Source organism: Fusarium odoratissimum (genome assembly GCF_000260195.1).
Source record: "Fusarium odoratissimum NRRL 54006 unplaced genomic scaffold supercont1.41, whole genome shotgun sequence".
NCBI classification, from domain to species: domain Eukaryota; kingdom Fungi; phylum Ascomycota; class Sordariomycetes; order Hypocreales; family Nectriaceae; genus Fusarium; species Fusarium odoratissimum.
This window is the reverse complement of record NW_022158723.1, coordinates 77,313-102,796: the sequence shown is the minus strand read 5'-3', so window position 1 is coordinate 102,796 and position 25,484 is coordinate 77,313. Positions and strand designations below refer to the sequence as shown.

The window sequence follows — 25,484 nt, the reverse complement described above, 5'->3', positions numbered from 1 at the left end:
AATGACCTCAAAAGCTTCTGATGGAAACTGGTCTGGACTTATAAAGTTAATATTCAACTGTTGTGTCTATGGACGGCGCATGATATAAACCTAGATTAATTTATAGAGGCTCTGAAGTCATGAAAGAATATTTGACGCCAGATGGACGCAGAGAACGCCTCTTTGATCGCCCAGCACCGTAGACAAAGAAGTTAAGATGAGCCAAACAGCAATTGGCCAGGCAGCCCTTGAATCTCAATTCCTCTTGTTTCCATCGGATTTATGATTTACGTTGTTTGTTTTAGCAGCCGTCCACGCTGTGCCCCACCACACCGCCAGAACGGATGGCTTCCATCAGATATGCACAATGAAATCTTCTTTCTTGTCATGATGCATTGCGGCTGCAGCCAATTAGCCAACCATTTCTTTAACCTATCAACGTGACACGAAACATTTTCTCTGGCCTGATTAGCCTTGGGTTTGGGTATTTGATAAGCCACAGGAGATAATGGTGAATACTGAAGTTTGTTCCTGAATAACTTCCATTCTGGTCGATCGTTTGATGGGACTTGAGATCCAATACACTCACCAACTGACAATTTGAAATGCCAACTGTAGCAGCTTAAATTCTTATAAGGTCATTGACTCAAGCTTTCCAGGTAGTAACAACACTTTTGTATGGCTGACTTCCATAATTAGACCCATCGGCTTGATCTTATACACAAGTCGAAGTCGTACAAAGATCTTGGATAACGAATGTTTCGAGATTCAATATGATGATATTTACCAGCAAGGCATTTATAAAACCCCTCGCAAGTTTCCTATTGCCCTTTGTTCATGTTACCTGTGCGTATCAGAACTTAGTTTGGTTACGTATCACGAACTGCAGGACCAGGGAGTTCCTTGAAGACATCCGCATTTTCTAGTCGAGTCTAGTGAGCGATGATCATCTTTGGCCGTAGAAGCTTCCGCCATAGCTCTGCCGGATCATTGTGAGGATGGATGGATGCATGGATGCATGAACATGGTTGGGTGCTGGAATGGATTATCTGATATTGGTGTAAATCAATTCCTAAATAGTACTCACAGCTGCATGAGAGATCGAATGCCGAAGTATAGGATTGCATCTATTTAGTGGTAGTTTCTTCCACCTTCTCAGGTCGGGTTACTTCTCTATCAGTAAGTTTTACGCTGAAGATTGAGCTCCCGTCCCCGACTCATCCATCGCGGGGCACTCCACCATCGCCCGCTCGCCCACCTTTACTTTAGGCGGCCTATGTCATCATGCAAAACGTTCCCCCGCCCACTCATGGCTTTGGATTGTAACCTCGTGCCCCTCGCAGACAAGTCTCATCTCCAGACCAACCTCCACAGCAAGAGGCAGAAAAAACCATTCCACTTCATCTATCGATCGCCTCGTCCTTGGCAAATAAATGTCTTCTGATCTTTTGTATCCTGATTCTTAGTTTGTGACTCTAACTCTAACCACTTTCCAATATTGGACTTGAATATCGGGATCCATTCAACTCGAACCATTCTCTTATCCTACCTGCGCCCCGCGTCCACTCCCACGTCTTGTCTCGTCTCGCCTTCGCCCATCTCTGTGCACACTACCATTTCATCTTTGCAATTGTCGCGACAAAACATTCGCCATTATCTTCTCATCTGTCTCTCGATTGCAATACATACAGCGCTCTTTTGTTCGCCCAGGTCGTGTTGAACCATCACCTGTTGCCAAACCTATCTATCAAATCTCAACATCAGTCAATTCATCACCTGGTTAAATCGAAACGATTCCACCATGGACCCCTCACCGAGCTCAACCTCCCGCGAGCTCAAGGACACTCGCGCAACCAGCTCGACCAGCCTCAACAGTGCTGCTTCGGGCTCTTCGTCTACTCATAAGCCACCTACTCTTTCTCAGCGATCTCCTTCTGTATCTATATCCGCTGGTTCTGGCCCAAGCTCCATATCCGCCCACCGCGCAAGCTTCGCTGAGGGCTTGCGCAATGCGCCCTCATCCCCACGCTCTCAACGGCACCCTTCTTTTACACAGGCCGCTCTCCAGGAGTTGTTGAACCATCCTCCTGCAGGAAACAAGCATGCCAACCCCAGATTTGCCGGCCGTGATTGGCGCGATGTAGCTATTGGAGAGCTTGTATCTCCCGATGATGTCAAATGGGTTGAGTTCGATAGCAGCGTCGAGGAGGCTACCAAGGTGAGACCGAAACTCTGAATGTCACTCAATATAGGCACCAACATGCGCCTTCAATAACCGAATAGCCATGCTAATTATGACTCGCAGCTCCTCCTCAAGAGCCCTACCAACGTTGTTCTGGTCCGCGAGGATCCCTCCACTCATATCGCCGTTTCCACATTCGATTATACCGATTTGAACGCATACCTACTCGTTGTCGTTGGTCTCGCCAAACCCGAAGAAGATCAGGTTGAGCTATTCAATTCGATTCTGGCCAAGGCTCAGGAGGGTGGCCAGATTCCTCTGCGAGACGTCTTCCCTCTTTTCCGCAAGGAAACACTCATCACGTTGCCTGGTGACGAAAAGCTCGCACAGGCTATTCAAATTCTCGGCAGTGGCATCCATCGTCTGCTGGTGACAACTACTAGCGGCGAGGTGGTTGGTATCGCAAGCCAACTTCGAATTGTCGAGTTTTTCTGGAACGAGGGTGTCAACTTTCCTTCTATCGATCGACTTTACCCTGCTTTGCTGCGTGATCTGGGTGTTGGGGCCAAGGAGATTGTTTCTGTCAAGTGAGTTTCTGTACAATCTCAAAATGATAAGTATTAACAAGTCATAGCTCCGATTCGCCCTTATCTGAAGCACTGACGCTTATGAACAATGAAGGCCTTACAAGCGTTGCTGTTGTTGATAACGGTATGAATGTGGTGGGCAATATCTCGACCAAGGACGTCCGCCACTTAACCAAGAGTTCCAACGCCCATTTACTCAATTCGTCATGCATGAACTTCATTTCTGTAATTCTCAACGAGCGAGGAGTTGAACACGGACGCGACGTCTTCCCCGTATTCTACGTGAACCCCTACTCGACTCTGGCCCATACCGTCGCCAAGCTCGTTGCTACTCGATCGCATCGAATGTGGGTGGTTGAATCGGCGTCACCATCCCCTTCAGCTCCTGCAACACCTTTAATGGGACCCCAATCTTTCACGACCGCCGGTCCTCCACCTTCTGCTGCACCCCCATCACCTGTCCCTACTGCAGCAGTACCTGCTTCTCCAGTCCCTACAGCTGCTGTGCCCGCATCCGCCATGGCCGGGGCTCGTCTTTCAGGAAGACTTACTGGTGTTATCTCGTTAACTGATGTCCTCAACATGTTTGCGAAATCGACTGGTTTGCACCCTTCCGACCCCAACGAACAGCGAGCGAGACGAAGACGAAGCTCAAGCAGCTCGGTGCGACCAAGCCTGGACTCATCTCGAGCTAGTATCGATTTCCGAAGGTGATGGCAATGGAGCTTAGCTATGGATATCATTATGCAAGTCTTGCCAGGGAAGATGCCAAGTATGGTTGTCATTTCCTTTCAAAGCACTGTCTGCTCATAATTCCGAAAGAGAAAAAAGAAACAGGCTATATCAAAGGTACAATAAGTTAGTTCAATGGAACAGGGGCAGCTTCGGATTATTTGAATTTGCGAATCAGGCAGTATTCGCAAACTTCTTGTTGATGCATATGTATTCCAATTGTTGAGCATAAGCAGGATTCAAGATTTCCATTCTCACTTTATCTAGGGCCTGGTTATTCAGAGGGATGGATGCATCTGGCACATATGAACTTAGGATGGACACAATGTGAGGAGCAGAGATAGAAATTTGGCAAATCTTTGCTCTATCGCAAGTCGCTAAATGCTGTGAAGTGATGATGGTAAACACAATATCTCCGGTTTCGCTTCAAAGACTTGATCTTTGTCGTGCTACTGTCGTACCGAGTATATCGAGTATTCAGCCACTTGGATCGACGTTTGGGGTGGTGGCAACGGACACGTGAGTTACAGGACTTATGCCACATATGTCGTGATCTGATTGGCTAGGAACATGCCATCCCGGATCCCGGAAAGCCATCCATAGGTAGCCTCAGTTCATGGTGAATTGACTCATCATTCATCTCATCTCATCCATTCTTCGTCAATGGTTTAACGTTCGTATTTCCTCGTTCCCTATATTCGGATCCTTGTTCTTGACTCGAGTCTTTGCGCAACTTTTCTTTATTATATTCTTTGTTCTCTGTCTTTGATCCGTATCCTACTTAACACGGCCTTGATTGGGTTCACACTTCTCCCTTCTTGTGACCTCATGATATTCTAGTAGCTCGATCTCCGCACTTGATCTCACTCGGCTTCATCAAGCGGCAAAATCTGACGCATTGGATTTGACCTTTGAATCATCCCAGACTGTGTTTGGCTATTTCGAGTTCCCTTTTCTGTTATACTACGCGACGTCCGTTTTTGTTTCAGCTCATTCTGGGTCTTGCTTCTGCGGCGATTCTAGATACTCAGTTGTGGCAAATCGCTTTCTCAATACCTTCTTGGCTTTACCATTTTCTACGGTCCTAGCAAATTGCAATTGCAACTTTGGATAATTCACTTTACCGGCACTGTTGGTCAATACTTGGAAAACACTTCAGCAATACTCTCACGTCTCGGATTGGCGTTGAGCAGCTCACCAACTTCATCTACAACCACCAACTCGCATCTATGTGCGTAGTCGCTCTTGATGGTTATTATGGCATCTCCAACGGCAAACTCAACAGACGATCCTCTTCACGAGCCGCCGGGTAGCAGTAAGCCTGCAAATAATGTTGCACATGACGGTAGACTCAAGCTTGGTGACTTTACCAAGCTGAATTCGAACAGCCTTACGGACTGGGCCTCCCCCAAGAATGCAAAGTCTTTCGATTCAACCCCGTCCCTTGGAAACTTCAAACGGCTCTTCCAGCAAATCCGTATCAATGACAATGAATCATCCCAACAGCAGCGAGAGCCATTGGCTTCTTCAAAGGTACAGCCGATCACGATATTGAAGCGACCTTCTGTACCGCACTCCACCAACAGTGCAGACAGTATTCCCAGATCCTCGGTTGGGCCTAAACATTCCCATGAAAATAACCATGAGCAAGCATGTCTTGCCACCTCAAGGCAACCGGACCACAGCCTTGAGGTCCATATTGAATCTGACGGGATGGCAAGCGAACTCCACAAGAAGCGAACTGGAAAGGCTCTTCGAATTAAGAAGGAGACTGTTCTGAAGGAAGACATGTTTGAAGAAGAGGAGAATGAACCCCTCCAATCAACCCGGCCCAACTTCGATCCCATTACCGACTCAGAGGCTGGATGCGGTTCTGACACTGATGTGCTACCTGCCACGTCTTACTCAACTGCTGCCTCAACACCACCAAGCTCAAGCGAGTCTCCGCTTAAGCATTTTGACGAAACCAAAAAGAGCAAGAAAAGTTCAAATTCGGGCAAGGGCAAATCGCATTCCAGAGATAGCTCTGAACCCAATATAGTGGTCTTGGGTGGCATTCAATCGGACCATGTCAGACATATCATCTCATATCAGCATTTCAAGTATGGCCCCCTTACTGAGATTCACAGTAGCGTGCAGACCACGGTGGTCAAGCATGAGGGCCTCATGAGAAAGCTCGTCCATGAGCGTGTCATAGACTCTATGATCTGCAAAGATTATCCAACCATCGCAGAAAATGGAATTCATGTCTTTGTCGACATGTCCAACATCATCATTGGTTTCCAAAAGGCCCTAAGAGCCAAATTTGGTTTGCCGGAGTCTTCGCGCTTTGTCCCACTCCCACAAATGAACCTTGCTTTCTTTCACGAACTTCTCGCTCGCGATCGATACGCGGAATGGCTCAACGTTGGCTGCTCTGTGCGTCCCAACCGCAACGAGCCTTCTTTTGTCCAAGAACTCAAGGATCTTGGCTACCGCGTCGACCTTCGCAGTCGTCGTCCTGAGCAATCTGGTGCTGATGACCACAACACATTCGAAGCCGGCGGCTTCCGTTATGTCGAAGACATGGTTGACGAAACCCTCCAAATTAGAATCAGCGAGTCTGTTATGCAGTATTTCGAGGAGCCCGGCACGCTTGTCATCGCTACTGGTGATGCTCGGCCGGCCAAGTATTCGGACGGCTTCCTGACACAAGCCCAACGCGCTCTGAAAATGGGCTGGAGCGTTGAGGTTGTTTCCTGGAAAGCCAGTCTTTCTTCTACTTGGACTACTCTTTTGAGGGACCAGAGCATCGGCTCCCGATTCCGCATCATCGAACTCGACCAGTTTCTTGACGAACTTTGGATCTGCTAAACTCATCCCGTCGCGCCTCCTGCTGAAATACGCAGGGCCGCTTGATGGGAGCCTGATGGGTGCGTGTTTAACGATCTTGGTCCCAGAACGGACTTTTTGAGATATCCCCATCATTTGAGGTAACTGATCTTAAGCTTGCTATGACTTCTGGACGATGTGAGATCTGATGCCTTATTTTCTTTTTCTTTTTACCTTCCTACGCAGAAGCAAAGATTTTGCGTGTTCGTCTCCTCGTCTGCTGTATTAGGTCTTTATCCTAATATCGCTAGTGGTCTACATCTAACGACCACTCTCTCCATATTGCGTCCCAAACCTTGTTGTTACATTCTATTTAACAATATACTTGTCATTCATGGCGAGCAAACTATTTCTTAGGTTTTTTTATGCATTTGCCAGCCTTAGACAAGTTGGCTGAGGTCTCGAGCGGCACTGCAGCAACTGTGGAACTCGATTCTGCTTGATGAGGGGAAAAGCTCTTGGGCCAATAACTGCGATGGTACAAAGATTCATATTCTGTTATGCTTTATGCATTAGGAGCAAATTATTGGGCTAGCAAGGAGTGCAATGGGTATAGTCTTTCATGATTAACGAAGTCATCGACGCGAGGCGGAGGATTTGGAGGCAATCACACTCTCTGATTTATTTAGGCAATTCAGCAACGTTGTTTCTTGAGCTCGATCGTATTCTGAACTTGAAGTCATGTTGCAGGGGCCAGATATGCTGAGATTAAGTCACTCATTCATTGTTACTTCATCATCAAGCTAAATTCAAGTTCAAATTGTATAACGGATATTTCAATTCGAGTAACAAATACAAAGTGTAATTCTTTTCTCATCTCTAAAAGAGTAGCCATAAAGCGAGGTGGTGTGATGAGGTACTTGGAACTTGAAGAGAAAAAGCAGACAAACCTCCAACATACCTCCCAAGATGATAGGCTCGTACAGCCTTGCAACGGCCACCTGATAATCGGCATCCACAACCCTTAAGCAATAACAATAAACCATTAAACATCATAGAAAAAACATAAGTCGAGCGTTATCTCGGAGTAAAACGTGACCGCAAACCATTCAAATATTTGAAGGTCTAACTGACATGACAAATCGGGGAGCCATTCCCTAGTTAGAAGACGACGGGTCCTTGTTGGAAACTGAGTCCTGGCCTTCGATACCCCACCATTGCTCGGCCATGAAAGTTGCGGCTTCGGCCTTCTTCCAGGGATCGTTGAAGGCAGAGAAGAGGATCAAGTCTCCCATGTGGCTGGAGAATGCCTGCTTGATAGAGTCAAGAGCAGCCTTCTGTTGGCTCATACCTGGAACAGCCTTGCCGTTGCTGTTTCCCTTGGTAGGCCAGCCAGTCTCGCAAATGACGATGCGCTTGTCGCCAGAAATCTTGGATCGAAGGTCTTCAACAGTGTTGGAGAGCCACTGGCCAGCTTCATCAGCAGAAGTGTTGGCATCGAAGAAGGCGTGAGCGTTGATAGCACAGTAGTCACTTTCGTTGCAAAGTTCAGGGTTGGCATTGGCAGCAATAAAAGTATCAACTGTGACAACGGGGCCTTGGTAGCCTGCGGTACGAAGGATCTCACGAGCCTGCTTGACAGCGGCGATGACCTTTGCTGGACTGGCAGCTCCGTTGTTGACAAGTTCATTGCCAACGCTGATGGTGTCAACGACGTCCCAGTCGTCAATTGCACTGATGATGGTCTTGGCCTCAGTTTGAACGTCGTCAATGTTCCAGATGCCGAGGAACAGCTTCAAGCCGCTACCCTTGGCGCATGAGTAGACATTGGCGACCTGGTCACAGTCGGTGCCATAGATACGAAGGACTGAAAAATCAGCTGCGAGCTGCGTAATATCGTGCTGGATCTCGTCCTTCGATTTGCACTGGTGATCGCCTCGGTAGGGGGCATATGCGACACCAGGGAGCTTAGAACCGGATGAACTGCCACCGCTACCAGATCCGCAAGTGCCTGTGGAGCTACAGGAATCGTCAGGCTTGCCGTTCTTAGGTGGCTTGGGGCTATCAGGAACAGGAGCTGTAGTTCCTGGGTAAGTTGCAGTTCCTGTAGGAGTGACAGGGGTAGCAGGAGCGATAGTTGCGGTGTAGGTAGAGGCCGAAGTCAGAGTAATAGTCGTGACGCTACAATATTATTAGTCAAAACCACGGTTTCGTGTCACAAGAAAGGCATACGGTTCTCGCTTCTCGAGCGGACGGGCTATTGGGATTGTCAGCTTCGAGTTACAAACTGGTCAGGAGAAGACTCACCAACAGGAACAGCAGCAACAACCGCCGCCATGGCAACCGCCGAAGTGAAGAAACGTTTCATCGACATTTTGTTAAATATTTTATAAAACCGTACGTATTTTAGTAGTTTGGAGAGTTGTTAGAGAGTGAACGAGCTGCTACAACGAGCTCAAATAGTGGTTTTAAAGGTCAGTGATTTGAGAAAATGGCTGTATAAGACGGGGCTTAACAACCCGCTATCCAAGAATGAATAGGATTCAGAGGAAAAGAGTGTGTGTAGAACTGAAAAGAAGAATCAAAGAATGACGAATCTTAGGAAGTGATTGTAAGTAGGAAAAGAAAAAAACGACTGTAGGAGTGAATGAATGAAGAAGAAGATGGAGAGACGAGAGCGAAATTGAAGGTGGAGAGGTAAAGTAGAAAAAGAGGAGACGTCAAAACAAGGGAGGAAGGGGCCTCTCTACAATGATAAGCAAAAGAAAACAAGAAGGAACGACACAGTACGGTACGGTAAGACACGTGTTGAGCCTACCGTTTGTAAGTGTTGAGCTTAAGCTTGACCCTGCAAGAGACAAGTGAGACGCTCTTCACCTCCGTAATTCCTTTCAGTCCGTGAGTTTCATCCTGAAATCCTAAATTCCATTGGCTTGGCTTTACCTTATTTATAAGACTTCATCCCTTGTTCTCCCTATTCACACTCAAGCCCGCTCCCAGAATATGAGACACACGAACGCAGAAACTCACTCAGAACATGGAACTCGACAACTCAAACTGCCCAAAAACATAAAGCTTAAAAATGAATCACCAAAAGAGGCCACGACGCTCCCGACTCTTGGAATGAGGTGATTTCTTTACATGGCGCGTAATTTCGAGACCTGTAATCTCCCAAGGAATGCAACGTCTGAGACATGCCCAGAGTCCTGTTGCGAGTTGAAATGGTTCCTCGTCCGTCTGATAAAATAAACTGTGAAACTGAGACTGCGGTTCTGCCAATTGTGATCCTTCTTCTGCATGTGTGTCCTTGGTGATTCTGTTGTCAGGCTAGAGTCCTTGATGGATGGCTGTAAGCTGGCAGCATCGGCGTGACTTGGCAAGGGATGGCTCATAAAACCCGCGAGACAGCTGACGTCTGCTTCTCTATCTCACATAATTTTTATATTCGAAAACAGTAACTTGGCAAAGACGACTTCATCGACTGTGAGTAACTGAAGCAGACAAATACACGTTAAGGTTTCTTGAGAATTTCCCCTCGTCAGCATCAAAACCATGATACGAAACCGATCAATCACCACCTAATCACGGAGCCCACAAAGACACAAAACCATTATATCGAAAATATTCATTCAATGCTAGCGTACGAGGGCCGCATCTATTAATCATTAGCTTGTTAAATGGCTGCCAGCCACTTTGTAAATCGTTCCATATTGCCCCTCGTCTATTGCGTTGGCTGATTATCCATCATAATCAAAAAGGTCTCAGTGTAGCGCGACGCCTTTATCGACTATGCTCAGCTGTATAACATGCATTCAGCCAGCCTCCATCTGTCATCAAAATTATCATCCGTTAAGCCCCTGAATCAGGCGGTCTTGGTGCTCGTCTTTCGTGTCATGACCTTGGTGATAGCATGTCGAATAGTCACACCGGCCTTCTCAATATCCTTCTTAGACAGTGCTGATGTAACGCAAATTCGAAGAGCAGGCTGGGCAAACCACGCGCCGTCCTTGGGCTTCACAGCATGCGCATAAGGTCTGGTCTTGGTTCTTGTGATCAAGACGCCGTTGGCAAGAGTCTGTTCAAGGGTCAGTTCATATTCGTTCATGTTTCAGTGTCCGATGCACGTACCTCTTCCACACAGTCCAAAAAGATGCGTTCTTGGTCTTCCAGTCCGAGCTTACGGGCAGCCACAACTTCAGGCTTGAGGACAAGGAGCATGATAGGGTTCTCGGGGTCGCTTGGGCTGTAAACCCAATCACTGCGGGGATCCAATTGGGCCCTCATAGCCTTGATGTTCTCGCGGGACTGTGCCAGGATTTCAGGGTTACACTGGAGCAAGTTGAGGGTCTCGCTGGCGGTGACAGCCAACATGGCAGGGAGAGCGGCAGAGAATGTATACGCAGAAGATGTGATACGCTGGTGCTCGACAACATCCTTGGGACCAGCACAGAAGCCACCACCGGCACAGAGAGGTCCAGCAAGGGAACCAATGATCATGTCAACCTGTTGGGGGTCCACGTTTTGCGCCTCAGTAATACCACGACCGGTACGGCCGAGAACACCAAAAGACCAGGTCTCGTCCAGAATAACGCGGAACTTGTACTTCTCCTTAAGCTCAACCAGGCGGGGCAAATCGATAGAATCTCCAGAGAGCTCAAACAAACCCTCGGTCACGACAAAACGACGGGTAAGCTTCCTGGCATTGGCCTGCTCCCGGGCGACAGCCTTCATCGCGTCTTCCAAAGCGTCCATGTCATTGTGTTCATACCAGCGGATGGTGCTTCGCGATTGCTCGAGACCCTTGCGAATAGCGAAGTTGACATTACGATCAGCGATGATAACGTCGCCACGCTTGGAAAAAGAGGGAATGACACTAGAGATGGTGCTGAAGGATTGAGCGTAGACGATGCAGCCTTCGGTGCCCAAATACGCGGCAATGTCGGCTTCAGTCTTCATGTGAACGTCTTGGGTACCGTAGAACTGGGGAGGGCCGCAAGGGCCAACACCATAGGTGCGCAGAACCTGGATAGCCTTCTCCTTAATCTGATCATTGCCGTTGAAGTTGTAGAAGTTGTAGGATGCGAGATTGGTAACAGTTCGGCCGTTGGCGAGTTTAGTCTTGGGACCGGTAGGGCTATAGAAATATCAGATGCTGATCCTGACTAGATTGCGCATGTGATTAGACTTGATGATGCTCACCCAACAAGGACAGGAAGACGTTCGGCTTCAGCCACCTCAAATGGAGTCTGCTCGACGACGAGAGGCTCGGGCTGCCATTCATCGATCAACTCTTCGATTTCCTACGAAGAAGCCAACATTAGCGACTTCAATCCTGCGGGGGTTAAGGATCTGGCTGTGTTCTCACCTCCTCTCTCAACTTGATGTAATTCTGCTTACGGGTCGAGTAAGAAGGCGACAGGAGATAGCGGATAAAGAAGAGAAGCAGCACAAGTTCAATGGCGGATCGCACGGGGTCGTTCTGATAACTCGACTGGATGTAGCGCATAAATACTGCAGAACCAGGGACTTTATGGAAGTAGACGGCGGCCTGTTCGAGGATTTCGCCCACCCGGGCTTGGAGGGCATCGAGTTCCATGTTTTTTTGTTTCCAATTGTCTTGAATGGTTACGTCAACTTCTATCGATCTTGCGTCGCGTCTCGTCTCGTCCGGTCGTGAGAATATATATTGGTTTGGACTGGAAGCGTGTTGTTGAAAGGAGTTAAAATGGACGTCAACCGAGGATTCTGAATTGTCAAGTCAAGGTCCATCATAGGTACATGGGTCTACAAAGGGCCTCTAACGTCGAAGCGAGTCAAGCCGCAGGCCGCAGGCTGATTGGCTGTACTAAGGATCCATATCTAACAGGGGCTCAACGGGTACCTGAAGGTGAGAAACAATAAGACCACAGGCCATCCACTACAGGGCAAGTGTAGGGGTCATCGGATAGCCCGGGGAATGGGAATACGTAAAATTGGCTTACACACATTGAAATAAACCAACCAAAATCACAAGCGTCGTGGGCAGTACCGTAGACTAGAATACCTCTTACAATTTTTGGTTTCTATGGAGAGCGTAGGCTAGTAGTATAAATGAAATGAAAAGAATGTTCAAGAGGCATTATTTGCATTTAGGTCTAGAGTTTCTGCCATGGATGTGTTTCTTCCTTTCATTGTACACATTATAATAGTTTAAAAAAAAAAGAAGTGCGCCTTGTACCAAAAAAGATCAGTCCAGTTCAGCCAGTGAATGTCAGGTCTGACTTATGCCAACCTCCTCCTTCTGTATCTCTCCCATCTCCCACCATCTTCTATAAAACTTCAACCTATGTATGCACGTGCATCCACTCAAACTGCTGAACTGAAAACAAAAACAAGCAAAAAACAAAAACTTCCCATTTCCACAATTTTTCTGTCAGCGGAGAAAAGCCAGGGACATCTCCCCCATGAGGCACCTCCAAATGGGCCTGTCTGAATATTCCCACTTAGAACAGCTTGATCTTGCCGGTTGCCGAGGCATCAGCGCCAGTCTTGGTCTTCGTAAGGCCAGCACCGGTGTAGCCAACCATTCCTGTACCAGTAGCCATGGTGCTGTTGGTGTTGTCATTGTTGAGGTTGTTAGGCTGAACAAGATTGAAGGGCAGACTGCCGAGGGCATCGCTGATCGTGTTGGGTGGCATGTACTTGCCAGCCACAATAGGGCCAGCAATCAAAGCGATGAAAACGACGAGAAGCGTGAAGTAGAGGATTGCGTAACGAACCACACGTCTGCGTCTAAGCTTGGATTGCTTCATCGAGTAGATGGGAGGTCGGATTTGGCGACTGTTCTGAGGTTAGGGCAAATTCAAAACATAACAAGCAAAGGATAAGATATACCTTGGGCGAAGCCAGAACAGCATCATAGAGTGGAGCATGTCGATCTTGGGAATCAAGATGACAGGTGCCATGAAAAAGAGCAGCCAATGACCCAAAACGAAATCGGCTGCGAACATGGACAATTCGGTGATCTTGCAGAGAAACTCTCGAGCAGGCTGAGAGATGGTGTGCCATCCCATGGAGTACCACTTTCCGGTCCAGAAAGCAATGTTGGCAGTGTCGCCCTTGAATTCACGGGTAAGGGCAAGAGACACAATGAGCTTGACGAAAAAGCGCTGGATGCAAGTAACGGCAATCATACCAGACAGTGTGCGGGTAAAGTTGAAGCCCTCGAGAACAAACATACCCAGGAAGGAGATCAACAAGAATATAACAGCAGTAGCGTGAGCGATACCGGCGAGAACACTGCCAAACTTCTTGCAGCACATGCTGAGTAGGGGACCCATACAGCAGGCCATGCCGAACATAGCAGCCAAGACACCTGCGTTAACAGCAATAGGGGCAAAGGCAATAACGAGCAGCCGGATCAGAGAGTCAGTTGCCTCGGGTTTACCCTTGACGGTGTCCTTCTGAGGGGCCTGGGCAACACCAGTTTGGGCGTTGATAAACAGATAGGGGAGAATCGTGACAACGGCAAGCATGAGAGGAGAGAAAATCTCGCTAAAGAAGATGTTGGCGAACGGAGCGCGAGGAACATCCGCAGACATCTTAGCAGAGGGGTCTCCCAGAGCCTTTCGCTTGTAACCAGTAAGACGAGTTCGAGACAAACGACAGTAAGAAATCCAAGACGAGGCGTGGCTTCGTGAGTTACCACGGGACAACCATCGGAGGTAATCTCGGTAGTCGATGAAGAAATCAGTCCATGCGAACTGGTGAGGGTTGTACAAGAAGGGCGAGATGGTCAGAGCAAGAAGTGTGATCCAGAAATAGATCAAAACACCCTTCCAGACAGTCAGAGTCGCGAAGAGAAGCATCATGAGCAAACGAGCGCCGAAGTAAATAGCTGGCCCAGCGAATCGAGAATACAAGACACCGAAGGGAATACGTGCAGTGGCAAAACCACGACCCGTACCAATATATCGCGCACCACCGAACGAAATGTTCTGCTGCACAGAGTTCGCATAGATCTGACAGACGAAAACCTCGAACATGAGCGAGAGCGAGCAGAATTGCTTCATCAATCGGACGAAGGCGCGCCAGAAGCCACGCTCCATCAACTCCTGAACAATAAGAGGGATGAAAGAGAGGAAAAGAACGAAAAGAATGGAAACGATACATCGGTAAATCCAGTCGGTGAGGGCATCAGTGTTGGCACAACCAGTCGGGTACAGAGGGTCGGTGATGGGGACGTTTCGGTTGTATTCGCAAGGCTTTGTCTCATGGCGAAGAGCTCCCAGGTTGACCATTGTAATCATGAACATCTGAACGGAGAACATGATGAACATGTTGTTCAAATGGAAACCAGGATGAGCGTAGTAGAAGGACAAGAATCGATCGAGAGGAAGTTGAGTGCCGAGATAGTAGTACTCGCGGGACAAGAACTGTTCACCCATACCAGTACCAATCTTGGTTGTGAAGTTGAGGACGGAACCGAAACCCAAATCACGACCCTTACCACACTGGAAGTATTCACATTGCTTGATTCGTCCACCACGAAGGATGGCAGTCATACCAGCATAAATATCCTCGTTTAGATGCAGACCCTTCTGAGCCTTGGAGACACCACCACGCGTTGTCATGAAAATACCATTGAGAAAATCGGGATGGCCGTAATGAAGTTTACCACCGATTTGAGCCATAGTTCGAGCGAAGAGAGTACCGAATGTTTGTTCCTTACCGGCAGCAATGTCACCAAGAATACCAATGTTCTCTGAGAAAATGTATTCTCGCATACCGAGAATGGCCACAGGGGAGCTAACGTCGTTCTTGACACCAGGAGTGTATGGGGAAACATTGTCAGTCTTCATCTCTTCAAATTCGGCCAAAACGCTGCGAATCTTGAGACACTCCTCGAGATAGTTGTCCTGGTTGGCATCGATGAGCTGGATGTACTCGCCACGGTAGAAGATAATGGAGTGGTTCTGGTTGTCGGACTTTCCGTCACCAAGAATAGGATTGCCAGAGAGTTGAACACGGAACTTGGGGCGTCGCATGCCGTTCTCCATAACTTCAGAATGGCCGTCGATAAGAACTGAGTAAAGTCGGGGTTCTTCGCCTTCAGCAACCGGGGGTTCCTCGTCCAAGTAAGCGATTTGAAGGTCAGGGTAGGCGCGGAGCAAGAATTCGGCATTTTCCATCTCTTCTTTCTTGAACTTGGAGAATCGCTGCATGGAAACGACAATCTTGAACTTGCGGCGAGCCATACGCTCAAGTTCACGTTCGAGCTTGTCGGTGTTACCACCGAACATCTGAACAACCTCAGGGTTCTCGACACGGTAGAGGAGCTTGATGGCACGGCTGTAGTTCATGAAACCAGAGATAGTGCGGTACAGGGTTTGGAAACGAAGAGACGCCCAGATACGAGTACGAAGGGTGTACTCGGGTGCGGAAGACTTGAAACCAATGCAGTAGAAGGGAAGATCGTCGATCTTGCTCTTGGCGGTGTCCTTCTCGTTCTTATCTGTCTCGCCGTTGTATTGCGAAGTTTCATCGGCCAAAATCTTTGTATCCTTGACAAAGCAGTCCCACTCGTGAGGGTGCAGCTGCTTCAGATACTCCAGGAGTGTAACACGAGAGTAAGGCTCATCCTCGCGAATGATTTCACGCAGAGAAAGAAGGATCTTCTCGCTGTAGTGGGGGATCATGACTGTAAAAGTAGGCATGTTGTCAACGGGCAGAGGCTCAGGAATAGGAGTTGATAGGGATTGCGCAAAGAAGGAAATGCGGCGCTCAGCTTCACTGTAGGCAGGGAAGAACTCGGTCTTGAAAGAGTGATCTTCCTGAGAGATGAAGAAAGTAGGTGCACGAAGAGTTCGCTTGCCCTCCTGCTCAGAAGGAACCTGATGATAAAGAAGCTTCTGAACGTGCTCGATCGCAAGAAGATGCTCACGGTACATGGAAATAACGATGGCGTTCCAAATCTGCGAAATAAGAACCTTTGGTTTATACTTGATCTCCATGTCTGTCGTTGCTAGAACCTTGGAGTAAACACGCTTAGGAAGGCGAGAGAAGATGTTGCGCCAGGGTGTCCAGATGGAGGATCCGATATAGAACGATCGTGAAACCGAGAAGACGGTGTTCAACAAGACATACCAAAGGTAAGTATCGAGGAAGAAGAAGATAACGTCAGTGAAGGCCATCAGGGCCAGGACAATTGTTGGGTGCCAGCGGCAAAGTTGATTGCCGAGGAGGGTCTTGTCACCCAGGCAAGAGTCGACGTTCATGATGCTCAAGTATCGGATGGGATCACGGAACGAAAGAATCAGGTAAGTGTACGAGACACCCATCTTCACACCAAATACTGTCGCCCACAAACCATAGGACATTGCCATGTCATTGCCACGGAGTCTTGGCCAGCTAGCAGTGAATGTCTGACTAGCAACGTAGCGTCTGCTATTGGTAGACAGGTAGCTGCCAAATAGACCTCCGAGGGGCATGATAGAGAAGAAGATGAACGTGATCACAGCAATGATGAAGTGAACGATACCAATAGCGGTGTTGATCTTCTCAGGTCCAATTTTCGGCAACATGAAAACCTTTACACCAGGGGCGATGTTGAGAACGAGGATAAAGAGCAAGAACAGGAGTCGCTTGGTGAGATGCTGCGCACCAGCCCATCGACGAGGAACATAAGCCCACTCCGCAAGAGTAGCGAGAACCTGGATAAGAGATGCAATGGCACCACCAAAACCGACGATAGAGAATTGTTTAGCCGTTGAGGGTTTCTGGTTAACCTGCTGTTCGTATTTTGGTCCGACCAGGAGACTGGGAGCGTTATGGGAGGTGTAGAACCAGAACATGGTCAAATGAATGATCCAAATACGGTTGAAGTTGACGAGAAGATGAAACCAAGAACGAGACTCCTTGTAAGTCTTGAAAAAGCACTTCTTCCAGTTGACATCCTTCAGCTTGAGATATCGCTCAGCAGGAGGCACATCTACCAGCTTGCTCTTGTCTTGGAGGGCAATGCGTTCAATACCTTCGGGATACCAGAAAAGCTGGTTACAATCATCATAACCAACAATGCTCTTGTGGTCGCGCTCACGGCGGACGTACACGCCGTCGGAGATCTCGTATCCCTGGTCTCTCAAGTATTGGTAGAGAGGAGTAATGACGTTGTTAAGGTAAGTGAACTCCTCCACAGGCTCAACGAGAGCTTGGCAAGCGGGAGAGTTGAGGTAATCATCCGCACACTTGAAGATGAAGCACAAGCACTCGGGCATGAAACGAACTTGGTTGGCTTCACCCCAGCAAAGCAGGTACAGAGCGATCTGGCGAACCCGATCATGCTGAGACATCTTGTTCATGCGGCTCTTCCAGCGGTACTCAGCAGCTTCGAGACTGTCATCGCCTTCAAGCTCCTGCAGAGTTTCAGCTTCGTTGGCCTCGGCATCCTTCTTCTTCTTCTTTCCGCCCTTCTTCTTGCGCTTTAGGCCCTTGCCTTGTGCATTGGAGAATCCTACAGCGTCATCCAAATCCAGGTGAGCAGCAAAGTACCATTTGCGGTAGTTGGCGTTGTCACCACCAATATAATCAGCATGAAGGGAGAGAAGTGCCTGGTTCGGGGTCATGCGCGAGGCTCGAGAGTCGAGCAGGATCATCAGATGATCGTACATGTTGCGCATGCTGTCACGCTGGAAACCGAACTTGGAGGTCAAGTCGAGGAAGATGTCCTCAATCTCCTCCTTGGACAAAGGAATCTGGGCATCTGAAGTCCAGGCCGGGTAGGGCTCTCGGGATCGCTGACCAGCAGGGAGAACATTACCGTAGTCCATGCCATAGTTAGGAGTCGAAGCACCTGAAGAGCGGTTCCCACCATACGAGATTTGCGAGGAAGGAGGTCGGTAGCCACGTTGTCCATCGTTGTAGCTATTGTAACGCTCGTCGCCCCGGCCGTAGTAATCCATTTCAGCAGCGCGAGCCATGTCCGATCTCATGGTAAAGTCGCTGAAAGTCTCGGAATCTTCCTCAGAGCCCTGACGGCCTCCTTGGCCTTGATAGCCACGATCGTAGTCCTGATCATAGTAGCCACCCTGGCCATTGTCGTAGTAGCCGTCTTGATATTGATCGTGGCCGTCGTAATAGCCTCCATCCTGCTGGTAGGGGTTATTGGGGTCGGCGTTGTAGTAACCACTACTACAGTGTTAGTGAAATATTTACGAAAGGGGGAACTCGATGCTCACGATTCGTCGTAGTAGCCGTCATGGTTGTTATTGTTGTTGTTATTTGGGCCACGGTTATCGTAGCCTTGGTCGTAGTACTGATCATCTTGGTAGTATGAGTCAGTGTTTCCACCGTGTTGTTGCTGGTTGCCTCCCTGTTGCTGGCCATAACCATTATCGTACTGGTCGCGTTGACCACCGCCTGGATATCCCGACATGTTGCTTAAATTAATTATCTATTGGAGAATAAGGTCAGTTGTTGTCCGTAGAGATCATGTCTTCGCCATGGGTTGTCCTGTCCTGGGAGACGTCATCCAGTGATGTGAAGCCAGATGAACGAAGCGCAGGGTACAACTTCATGGACAGTCAAGCTACCGGAACTCACTTAGTGGTACACATGTGGATGACCAGCGAGCGTGATTGTAAATCAAGATCAGGCGGGAGAACAAGCGTGGCCGGCACTACAAGATATTGATTGTTTGTTGTCAAAAAACCGACAAAAAAGGCCGAACGGGCAGTGGCTTGGCTTAGAAAGAAAGACCAATAAATTATGCGATTCGCCGTCGATACAGGTTCAAGAAGTTGAATCAATCACGAAGAGTGATTCACCAGCTTGATAAGTCGACGTCGTTCGTCCAAGTGCGAGACAAAGCGATTTGGCGTGGCCGTAAAACGAGTGTCGGCAATGCGTAATGCAAAGAACAGCAAAGGGGAGAAGACGAGGGTTGGTTTTTGGTGATTTGAGTTCCAACCCGCACGGGGAGGAAGAGAAACGCTGCGTGTCTCGGCGCCGGGTTATCCAGGGCGAAGTTAGGGGGTGGAGAATGGCAAGGGTGTGTCTGTAAGATAACAGGGGAACCACCTTTGATCTGATGGATGGAGAGAAGTTTCCAATTATTCAACAGACGTGATATGTATTATTAGAAGTGTGATCCTTCTGTAGTCGTCAAAGACTTTGAGAGGGGGGAGAAAGAAGAGATCAAGACTTGGGTGATAAACTTGGATTGAATGTTTTGATTCCCTGAACGCAGACACGTACACAAAACGTGGGAGTGAGAATGGAAGGGAGAGTGCGATGGGAAACAAAAACACCATTCACTCACTGCTAGTGCTGCACAACGAGAGGGAGGGAGCAGCAATGCATCCATCAGCAGCAACTAACAGAAGGGAGACTTTTTTAGGAGCCTGGCGTCTCCATTTTTGGTCAGATCAGCGAATAGGCTACAATCCTCAGCATGGCCAAGACCATATCTCGACTCGAAAAGTGGATCATTTGCTATAAAACGTTGTTAACACTTCAAAGTTACAGGGCGTGATACCCGCTAAGCCCGAAGTTCACAGCGGCAAGACCGCTGAAACTCAATTCGAATCAAAGGCACAACCATCCAACTCTCTAACGGTAAGCATTAACAGGTTCCATCAACTACTGCAATAATAAGGTACCCATCCATCCTCATCCATCGCAGCAGCCATCGTGATGCGCTGTCCCAACAGTGGATCGTCCGGGCCGTTTCCAGGTCGTCCCCTTTCGTTCCTTGCTTTCCTCTCGATAGACCCATCCATCCCATCAGAGAGGGCCATTGCCCCTAAAAGCTGGCCCGCGCCCGCGACTCGCAGTGCAAGCCAGGGGCGCTGACCAGGAGTGCCAGGGGATACGGGTCTTGATTGGTGGTTGCAAGGGGTTGGTTGGGTCTCTGTCTCTGGAGGGGGTTGGTCAGTTTGGACTCTGATTGACAGAATGGCAGGCGGATTCCTCGGATGGATGTGCTGCAGTTCAACATTCTCTCTCTCTAATGAGAGTACCTGATGGATACATGTTGCGGCAATATCTCAGCTGGCCTTGTTCTGCTCACATTCCGCTGCAAGGCGTTTGCTTCTGGAGCCTCGCTTGCATGAGACCCATGAGGCGGAACCTTGTACAAGCTCGTACCTTTAAAGTACTGTTCAGAAATAGCCAGCCACGCGTCATCATTGGTACGGAGTCATTCCTTTGCGGACCTGACAAGTGCTTGTTGCAAATCGGGCTTTTGGATGAAGCCTCCAAGGTCCACTGAGGGGCACCGGCGCCCCTGAACGGCGCATCCGAAGCTCGAGTCAATTTCTTTCTGTGGCCCGGAGTTATGGTTGGCATTATTGGCAATGCCTCACTCTCACTCACTGATACGAGTGCTTTAACAGAAAGGTTATCTAAATGAGAAGCACAACACCTGAGGTATCAAGGCCACCAACCACCCTGCTTGGTTTTTGCCTCAAGCATGGGGTTAGTTTAGTTGTGTTACAGTGGCATGATTGAAGGTTGCAGTTGGTCACCCAAAGGTTAAATTCAACGAGTGGCTGAGTTATTGATTGTTCCCCAACCGCGATATCAAGGCAGAAGATGCATTAATCAAGGAAATCCCATGTATGTCTGCATATTTTCAATGATTCTTCAGGTTTGAGATTCACCAGCCATGGAACGAAGCTGTTATCAAGCTACACGTACACGTGTCTATGCCTGCAAGCTGCTGGTGCCCGTCACGGCTGCGGCCACAGCCGTAAGTAAGGACTTCGAGAAGCTTCAGCTAGTTCGTCGAATCCTCAAGCGGGGAGAACTTGAACTGCTGCGTAACCTTGTCCTCGAACTGAATATGCACGTACCCTGCTCGTCACTATCAGATGATGGCTGGTACCTCAATTCATGCTTCCTTGCCCTTAGCTCTTCCACTTATCCCAAACCTATCAAATATGGATAAAGTCATTCATTATCTGGAACATCTTTTCATCTCATGCTAATCTTCATTGAAATTGTTTCAGCCTTAAAGATGCAATCTCGATTGTTGTACCGGTAATTACGGAGTAGACAGAGGGCATTGATAAGCAAGGCCGCTTAGAAATTGAGGAGAAAAGTCAGTGGATGTCCTGCACCGTACCCATTCATTATGCAGGAACAGATCCTGCATCACGCATTTTCGTGGGTGAGAGCAAGACTGCAACGAAAACAGCTCCTTCACACGAGATGGCATGCAGCATGTAATTCAAAGGAGGTTCCGTAAAAAGAAATAGCCGATGGCAACTCAACATGTGTGCTCAGTGTTTTTCCCGCTGTAACACTGCCACGATGAGCTCGCTCTTTTTTTTATCCCGTCCTGTCAGCAGCATGATTACAATCGATGACGACGCTGTACGCGGCCTATGTGATACGCCGGCCCAAACAGTAGCTCCCTTACAAGGTTATCCCTGGTAAGCTTCAGACACCGACACGATCCAACACGATCATCGATCCCCCCAAATTCTCTCCATAGAAAGCTGTGGTTCTGCTTCAATTTTTTCTCTCTATTCCCCATCAGCTGTGCTAAAGGATTAACTTTGCAGTTAGTCCAATTTCCCAATCCCAAACTGGTTCAACGGGCCCGTGTCCACCACGCTAGAAAGGGAATCGTCTTGTTGCGACTGGTTTGATGTTTAGGATTCTTACAGGAACTGCTCCGAAATATTCAAGTTTCTGTTGTCAAGATAAGCCGGCGTCCCGCCACCCGCTGACTAGCAGTAGCCGGGGACGATATTGGGTATAAATTATTGTGCATGGCTTCTAGAGATGATGCCTATAGCTTGATATCGGGGATAGACCGTGATTGACCTGCAGGTTAATTCAATAAACAAGATGATCCTGGCCGTAGATGACCATCAGCAATGTGACACGCACGGCAACACGGCTGCTGTACCGAGCCAGCTAATGATGATCTATCGACAACCGATTGATGATCACCGCATGGAGTGAGCTCTATCATTGACCAGCCGAAGTGATAAGCAACTTTTGGCGGAGACTTCTGAAAATGGCCACCTCCTTTTTTTCATGTTCCCACCCGTTGGCGCTCCACACAGTCTGGTAATGGAATCGCGTCCAGTTCGTTAGTTAGCCTCGCACCTCTTTGTTTCTTCGTCATGGCTTCCACTCTTCAACTGAATCTGTTCTAATAAGATGGCTGATTAATAAAAAATACGTCATGTTTCTGCCTCAATGATGTGTTTCACATAGCAGAAAGCCATAAGTCGAGTCTTGAAATACTCATTATGAAGTACTGTAAAAGGGTTAATTTCTCAGAGGTTAACCTATACCCATCGCCTCTTAGGTCTCAGCAACTGGTATTGAAAAGTTGCCAAGGGATTACGACACAAGCGAGCACCAAAAATAAGCATGTCAAGTTTCCCGCTCATCCGGCTCGGGCTTCTCGTTCCGATATTAAATTGTCAATACTAGCTTCGTGTTCTAGAATTGCGAACGAAGCCGCTTAGTCAATTCGATACTTTTAGGTATGAAAAGTGTCTCACATTGCCAATTACATCTGGCACAAATCCATCAAATAATTATCCATCGTGAGCCCGTGTCTTGTGTGTTTCGCATCCCGATCCATACACAATAGAAGTTGATGGGTGTCACGTGTACTCGTGATTCCACATTCCAATATGGGTCTGTTGCCGTGCCAACGTGGTGGCTCTTTACTTTGAGTTCCAACCTTTGATATGTAGATTTATAGAAGACTCAAAGTTTTACTACAGCCATCATGCATTCAAGCTAAACCGTTTTATGCCACAAAAGTTATCGTCTCCAGGTCATCGCATACCTATTCAAACATCACCTAACGAAAAGTATCACTCTATATCCCCACATGCGATTCACAACGCAAGAAACACCCTTCGACCAGCATATGCCATAGCTTAAGCCTCTTCGCCTGCGACTCAACACATCCACTATGGCAAGACTGGCAGACATTTATCCCTCCAGTGACGATGACTTACCTGATCTGAAAACGCTTATTCGGAAACCAAGCACCCGAGCAACAAAGACAACTACGCCAACACCTTCAGTTAGCAAGCCTACGATTCCTAAGACTACTTCCAATGTTGAAACCCGACGTGTGCGACGTCTTGGAGAGCCAAATCAAGTCGCCGCCAACCCGCTCTTTCAGAAATGGAACTCGGAAGAACATGAAAGCACAAGTGGTGGTCGACGGAGTAAGTCAAGGGCTGCAAGTCATGAGAAGAAGCCATCACGACAAACGACCCCAATCGACGAACTTTCTTCATATTCAGAATCCGAATTTGGCTCTGAGACTGAGAAGGACATGCCGCAGTCTCGACAACAGCCAAGAAGGAGGAGAAACCAGAGGGTTGTGGAAGATTCTGATGACGAGAGCGATGAGAACTATGAATCCGAAAAGGAAACAGTCTTGACAAGGGTTCGACGGCTTCAGAAAACAAAGACAAGTACGGTGACAATACCTACTCTGGAGATTCGAAAGCCGAAACCAAGTATTCATTCTGGGACCAAGTCAAAGGCATTGCTTTTTGCACGAGAGATTGATACCGATGCTGAAAGCCAAGTGAGCCAGGAGGACGAGAAAGCAGAAGAGCCAAGTATCTATCAAACTGCAGACGAACATTCTGACTCTGCCTCAGAGTCGTATTGGTTGAATGACTCCCCTGAGCCCCCGACAAGGAAAGGGGCAAGATCCTTGAGTAGCCAGCCATCAAAGACCGTTGGCACCAGGGAGCGTATCCCATCAATCAAGAATGCTCCAACTCTTCAACCAAACCCCTCTACAAGCATTAGCAATGAAAAGACCCGCGATATTGCCAAGAATACTGCTTCAAGTAAAGAGGTTGCTGGGTCCAGGAAGATTAGCCAAAGTGGGAAACGACTTGCTTCAGGGACGACCACCACCTCGGACCTTGCAGACACACTATCTAAGCTGCGGCTACAGCTCGAGGACTTTTCAGATGAGGAGAGCAGAGTATCGAAGATAGACGAGTTCACCACACCACCCAGTACTCCTCCTAAAGCATCCAAGCCAAGAGGACTTGCATCACCAAGCAAGAAAATACAGATCCCCAAGACGCCCCATCGTCCAAGTATGGATGCCTTTTGGAACCAGGACTTTGTTAACGATTGGAACGACCAGCACTCGCCACGCAAGCTCATCCTCCCTCCGGTTACCAAGAGTCCCAGCAAGGCGAGCCCGAAGAAAGAGCCCAAGAAGGAGACCAAGAAGTCCTTTGAATCTAGAAAACATGCACTGGCCGAGAGCTTTCTAGCCGAACTCGATCTCGAGATCACACAGGGCAGAATTGCCAAGCTTGCTGAGTCCACAGGTGGTGTCAAGCTCGTTTGGACGAAAACACTTAATACGACGGCTGGGCGAGCAAGTTGGCGTTGTGAGACTATTAGGACGACACGCAAGGCGGAAGACGGCCAGCCCATCAAGATATTCAAACATCATGCATCAATCGAACTTGCCGAGAAGGTCATTGATGACGAGAATCGCCTACTCAATGTCATGGCACACGAGTTTTGCCATCTCGCCAACTTCATGATCAGTGGCATAACGACAAATCCTCACGGCCGAGAGTTCAAAGATTGGGCGGCCAAGTGCTCAGCTAAGTTTGGTGATCGCGGTATCCAAGTGACGACCAAGCACAGTTACGAAATCGACTTCAAGTACGTTTGGGAGTGTGAAGAATGCGGAGCTGAGTACAAGCGGCACTCCAAGAGTATTGATACCCAGCGATATAAATGTGGGAAGTGCAAGGGCAACTTGAAGCAGACCAAGCCAGCACCAAGAGGAGCAGCAGCAGGCAAAGCACCGAGCCGATATCAGGCGTTTGTGAAAGAGCAGATGGGTGTGGTCAGAGGAGAGAACCCGGGCAGTCCTCAGAAGGTGGTCATGAAGCTCATTGCAGAGAAGTGGGCGAAGCAAGAGGGTGGTAAGACTGGAAGCAAAGTGGTTAGCAAGCTGGGAGTTGAGAGTGTTGTTGACAAGATGGTTGATCTAACTATTGAGGCTGAAGCATAAATGCATAACTAGGAGTTTGTTTGTCTATACCCATTCAATATTACCATTTACGTGTATGAGTTCACTGAATTCATCTGCGCCTTCACTCACCTACGAAGCTGCCTGTCAAAATCCAGACTATTAGATATCATATAACATATCTAGGAACAAATACTCTCCAGTCTACAGA

The 25,484-nt window shown here is 48.2% G+C and overlaps 6 protein-coding genes across 8 annotated transcripts; 3 read left to right on the top strand and 3 right to left on the bottom strand.

Annotated features, from left to right (window-relative positions):
- The first annotated feature begins 513 nt into the window (after positions 1-513).
- FOIG_14435 (uncharacterized protein) lies at positions 514-3,908 on the top strand. The gene is made up of 4 exons (XM_031215680.1): positions 514-616; positions 679-2,197; positions 2,285-2,748; positions 2,796-3,908. Exons 2-4 carry the CDS (start codon positions 1,781-1,783, stop codon positions 3,460-3,462), a joined length of 1,548 nt encoding a protein of 515 aa, XP_031054565.1. The 5' UTR covers positions 514-616; positions 679-1,780; the 3' UTR covers positions 3,463-3,908.
- A 158-nt stretch (positions 3,909-4,066) lies between these two features.
- FOIG_14433 (uncharacterized protein) lies at positions 4,067-9,375 on the bottom strand. Its single transcript, XM_031215678.1, has 3 exons — positions 8,599-9,375; positions 8,524-8,548; positions 4,067-8,472 (listed from the first exon to the last, which is right to left on the bottom strand). The coding sequence occupies exons 1-3, from the start codon at positions 8,663-8,665 to the stop codon at positions 7,449-7,451; spliced, it is 1,116 nt and encodes a 371-aa protein (XP_031054563.1). The 5' UTR covers positions 8,666-9,375; the 3' UTR covers positions 4,067-7,448.
- Positions 4,114-7,169, top strand: FOIG_14434 (uncharacterized protein). The gene has a single exon (XM_031215679.1). It carries the CDS (start codon positions 4,729-4,731, stop codon positions 6,331-6,333), a length of 1,605 nt encoding a protein of 534 aa, XP_031054564.1. The 5' UTR covers positions 4,114-4,728; the 3' UTR covers positions 6,334-7,169.
- Positions 9,376-9,678: 303 nt separating the features above from the next.
- FOIG_14432 (serine palmitoyltransferase) lies at positions 9,679-12,059 on the bottom strand. 3 transcript variants are annotated; one of them, XM_031215675.1, is made up of 4 exons: positions 11,657-12,059; positions 11,491-11,591; positions 10,420-11,425; positions 9,679-10,366 (listed from the first exon to the last, which is right to left on the bottom strand). In XM_031215675.1, exons 1-4 carry the CDS (start codon positions 11,885-11,887, stop codon positions 10,154-10,156), a joined length of 1,551 nt encoding a protein of 516 aa, XP_031054560.1. In that variant the 5' UTR covers positions 11,888-12,059; the 3' UTR covers positions 9,679-10,153. The 3 variants fall into 3 exon arrangements, with proteins under 3 accessions (XP_031054560.1, XP_031054561.1, XP_031054562.1); XM_031215676.1 differs by having other exon boundaries at positions 9,736-10,366; positions 11,491-12,059; XM_031215677.1 differs by lacking the exons at positions 11,491-11,591; positions 11,657-12,059 and having other exon boundaries at positions 9,736-10,366; positions 10,420-11,469.
- Positions 12,060-12,331: 272 nt separating this feature from the next.
- FOIG_14431 (1,3-beta-glucan synthase) lies at positions 12,332-18,728 on the bottom strand. Its single transcript, XM_031215674.1, has 3 exons — positions 18,507-18,728; positions 13,165-18,456; positions 12,332-13,110 (listed from the first exon to the last, which is right to left on the bottom strand). Exons 1-3 carry the CDS (start codon positions 18,701-18,703, stop codon positions 12,774-12,776), a joined length of 5,826 nt encoding a protein of 1,941 aa, XP_031054559.1. The 5' UTR covers positions 18,704-18,728; the 3' UTR covers positions 12,332-12,773.
- Positions 18,729-22,962: 4,234 nt separating this feature from the next.
- FOIG_14430 (uncharacterized protein) lies at positions 22,963-25,431 on the top strand. The gene has a single exon (XM_031215673.1). The coding sequence runs from the start codon at positions 23,216-23,218 to the stop codon at positions 25,313-25,315; it is 2,100 nt and encodes a 699-aa protein (XP_031054558.1). The 5' UTR covers positions 22,963-23,215; the 3' UTR covers positions 25,316-25,431.
- Positions 25,432-25,484: the final 53 nt, after the last annotated feature.

Bases quoted from the DNA above. Each gene is read 5' to 3' on its own strand.
- FOIG_14431 (XM_031215674.1), bottom strand. From the start codon at position 18,703: ATGTCGGGATATCCAGGCGGTGGTCAACGCGACCAGTACGATAATGGT. The intron at 18,457-18,506 runs GTGAGCATCGAG...ACACTGTAGTAG, and splicing joins GACGGCTACTACGACGAATC to TGGTTACTACAACGCCGACC. The intron at 13,111-13,164 runs GTATATCTTATC...ACCTCAGAACAG, and splicing joins CTGTTCTGGCTTCGCCCAAG to TCGCCAAATCCGACCTCCCA.
- FOIG_14435 (XM_031215680.1), top strand. From the start codon at position 1,781: ATGGACCCCTCACCGAGCTCAACCTCCCGCGAGCTCAAGGACACTCGC. The intron at 2,198-2,284 runs GTGAGACCGAAA...TATGACTCGCAG, and splicing joins GCGTCGAGGAGGCTACCAAG to CTCCTCCTCAAGAGCCCTAC. The intron at 2,749-2,795 runs GTGAGTTTCTGT...AACAAGTCATAG, and splicing joins AAGGAGATTGTTTCTGTCAA to CTCCGATTCGCCCTTATCTG.
- FOIG_14434 (XM_031215679.1), top strand. From the start codon at position 4,729: ATGGTTATTATGGCATCTCCAACGGCAAACTCAACAGACGATCCTCTT.
- FOIG_14433 (XM_031215678.1), bottom strand. From the start codon at position 8,665: ATGTCGATGAAACGTTTCTTCACTTCGGCGGTTGCCATGGCGGCGGTT. The intron at 8,549-8,598 runs GTGAGTCTTCTC...CAATCCCAATAG, and splicing joins TGTTGCTGCTGTTCCTGTTG to CCCGTCCGCTCGAGAAGCGA. The intron at 8,473-8,523 runs GTATGCCTTTCT...ATAATATTGTAG, and splicing joins CCGCTCGAGAAGCGAGAACC to CGTCACGACTATTACTCTGA.
- FOIG_14430 (XM_031215673.1), top strand. From the start codon at position 23,216: ATGGCAAGACTGGCAGACATTTATCCCTCCAGTGACGATGACTTACCT.
- FOIG_14432 (XM_031215675.1), bottom strand. From the start codon at position 11,887: ATGGAACTCGATGCCCTCCAAGCCCGGGTGGGCGAAATCCTCGAACAG. The intron at 11,426-11,490 runs GTGAGCATCATC...ATATTTCTATAG, and splicing joins CGTCTTCCTGTCCTTGTTGG to CCCTACCGGTCCCAAGACTA. The intron at 10,367-10,419 runs GTACGTGCATCG...ACCCTTGAACAG, and splicing joins TTTTGGACTGTGTGGAAGAG to ACTCTTGCCAACGGCGTCTT.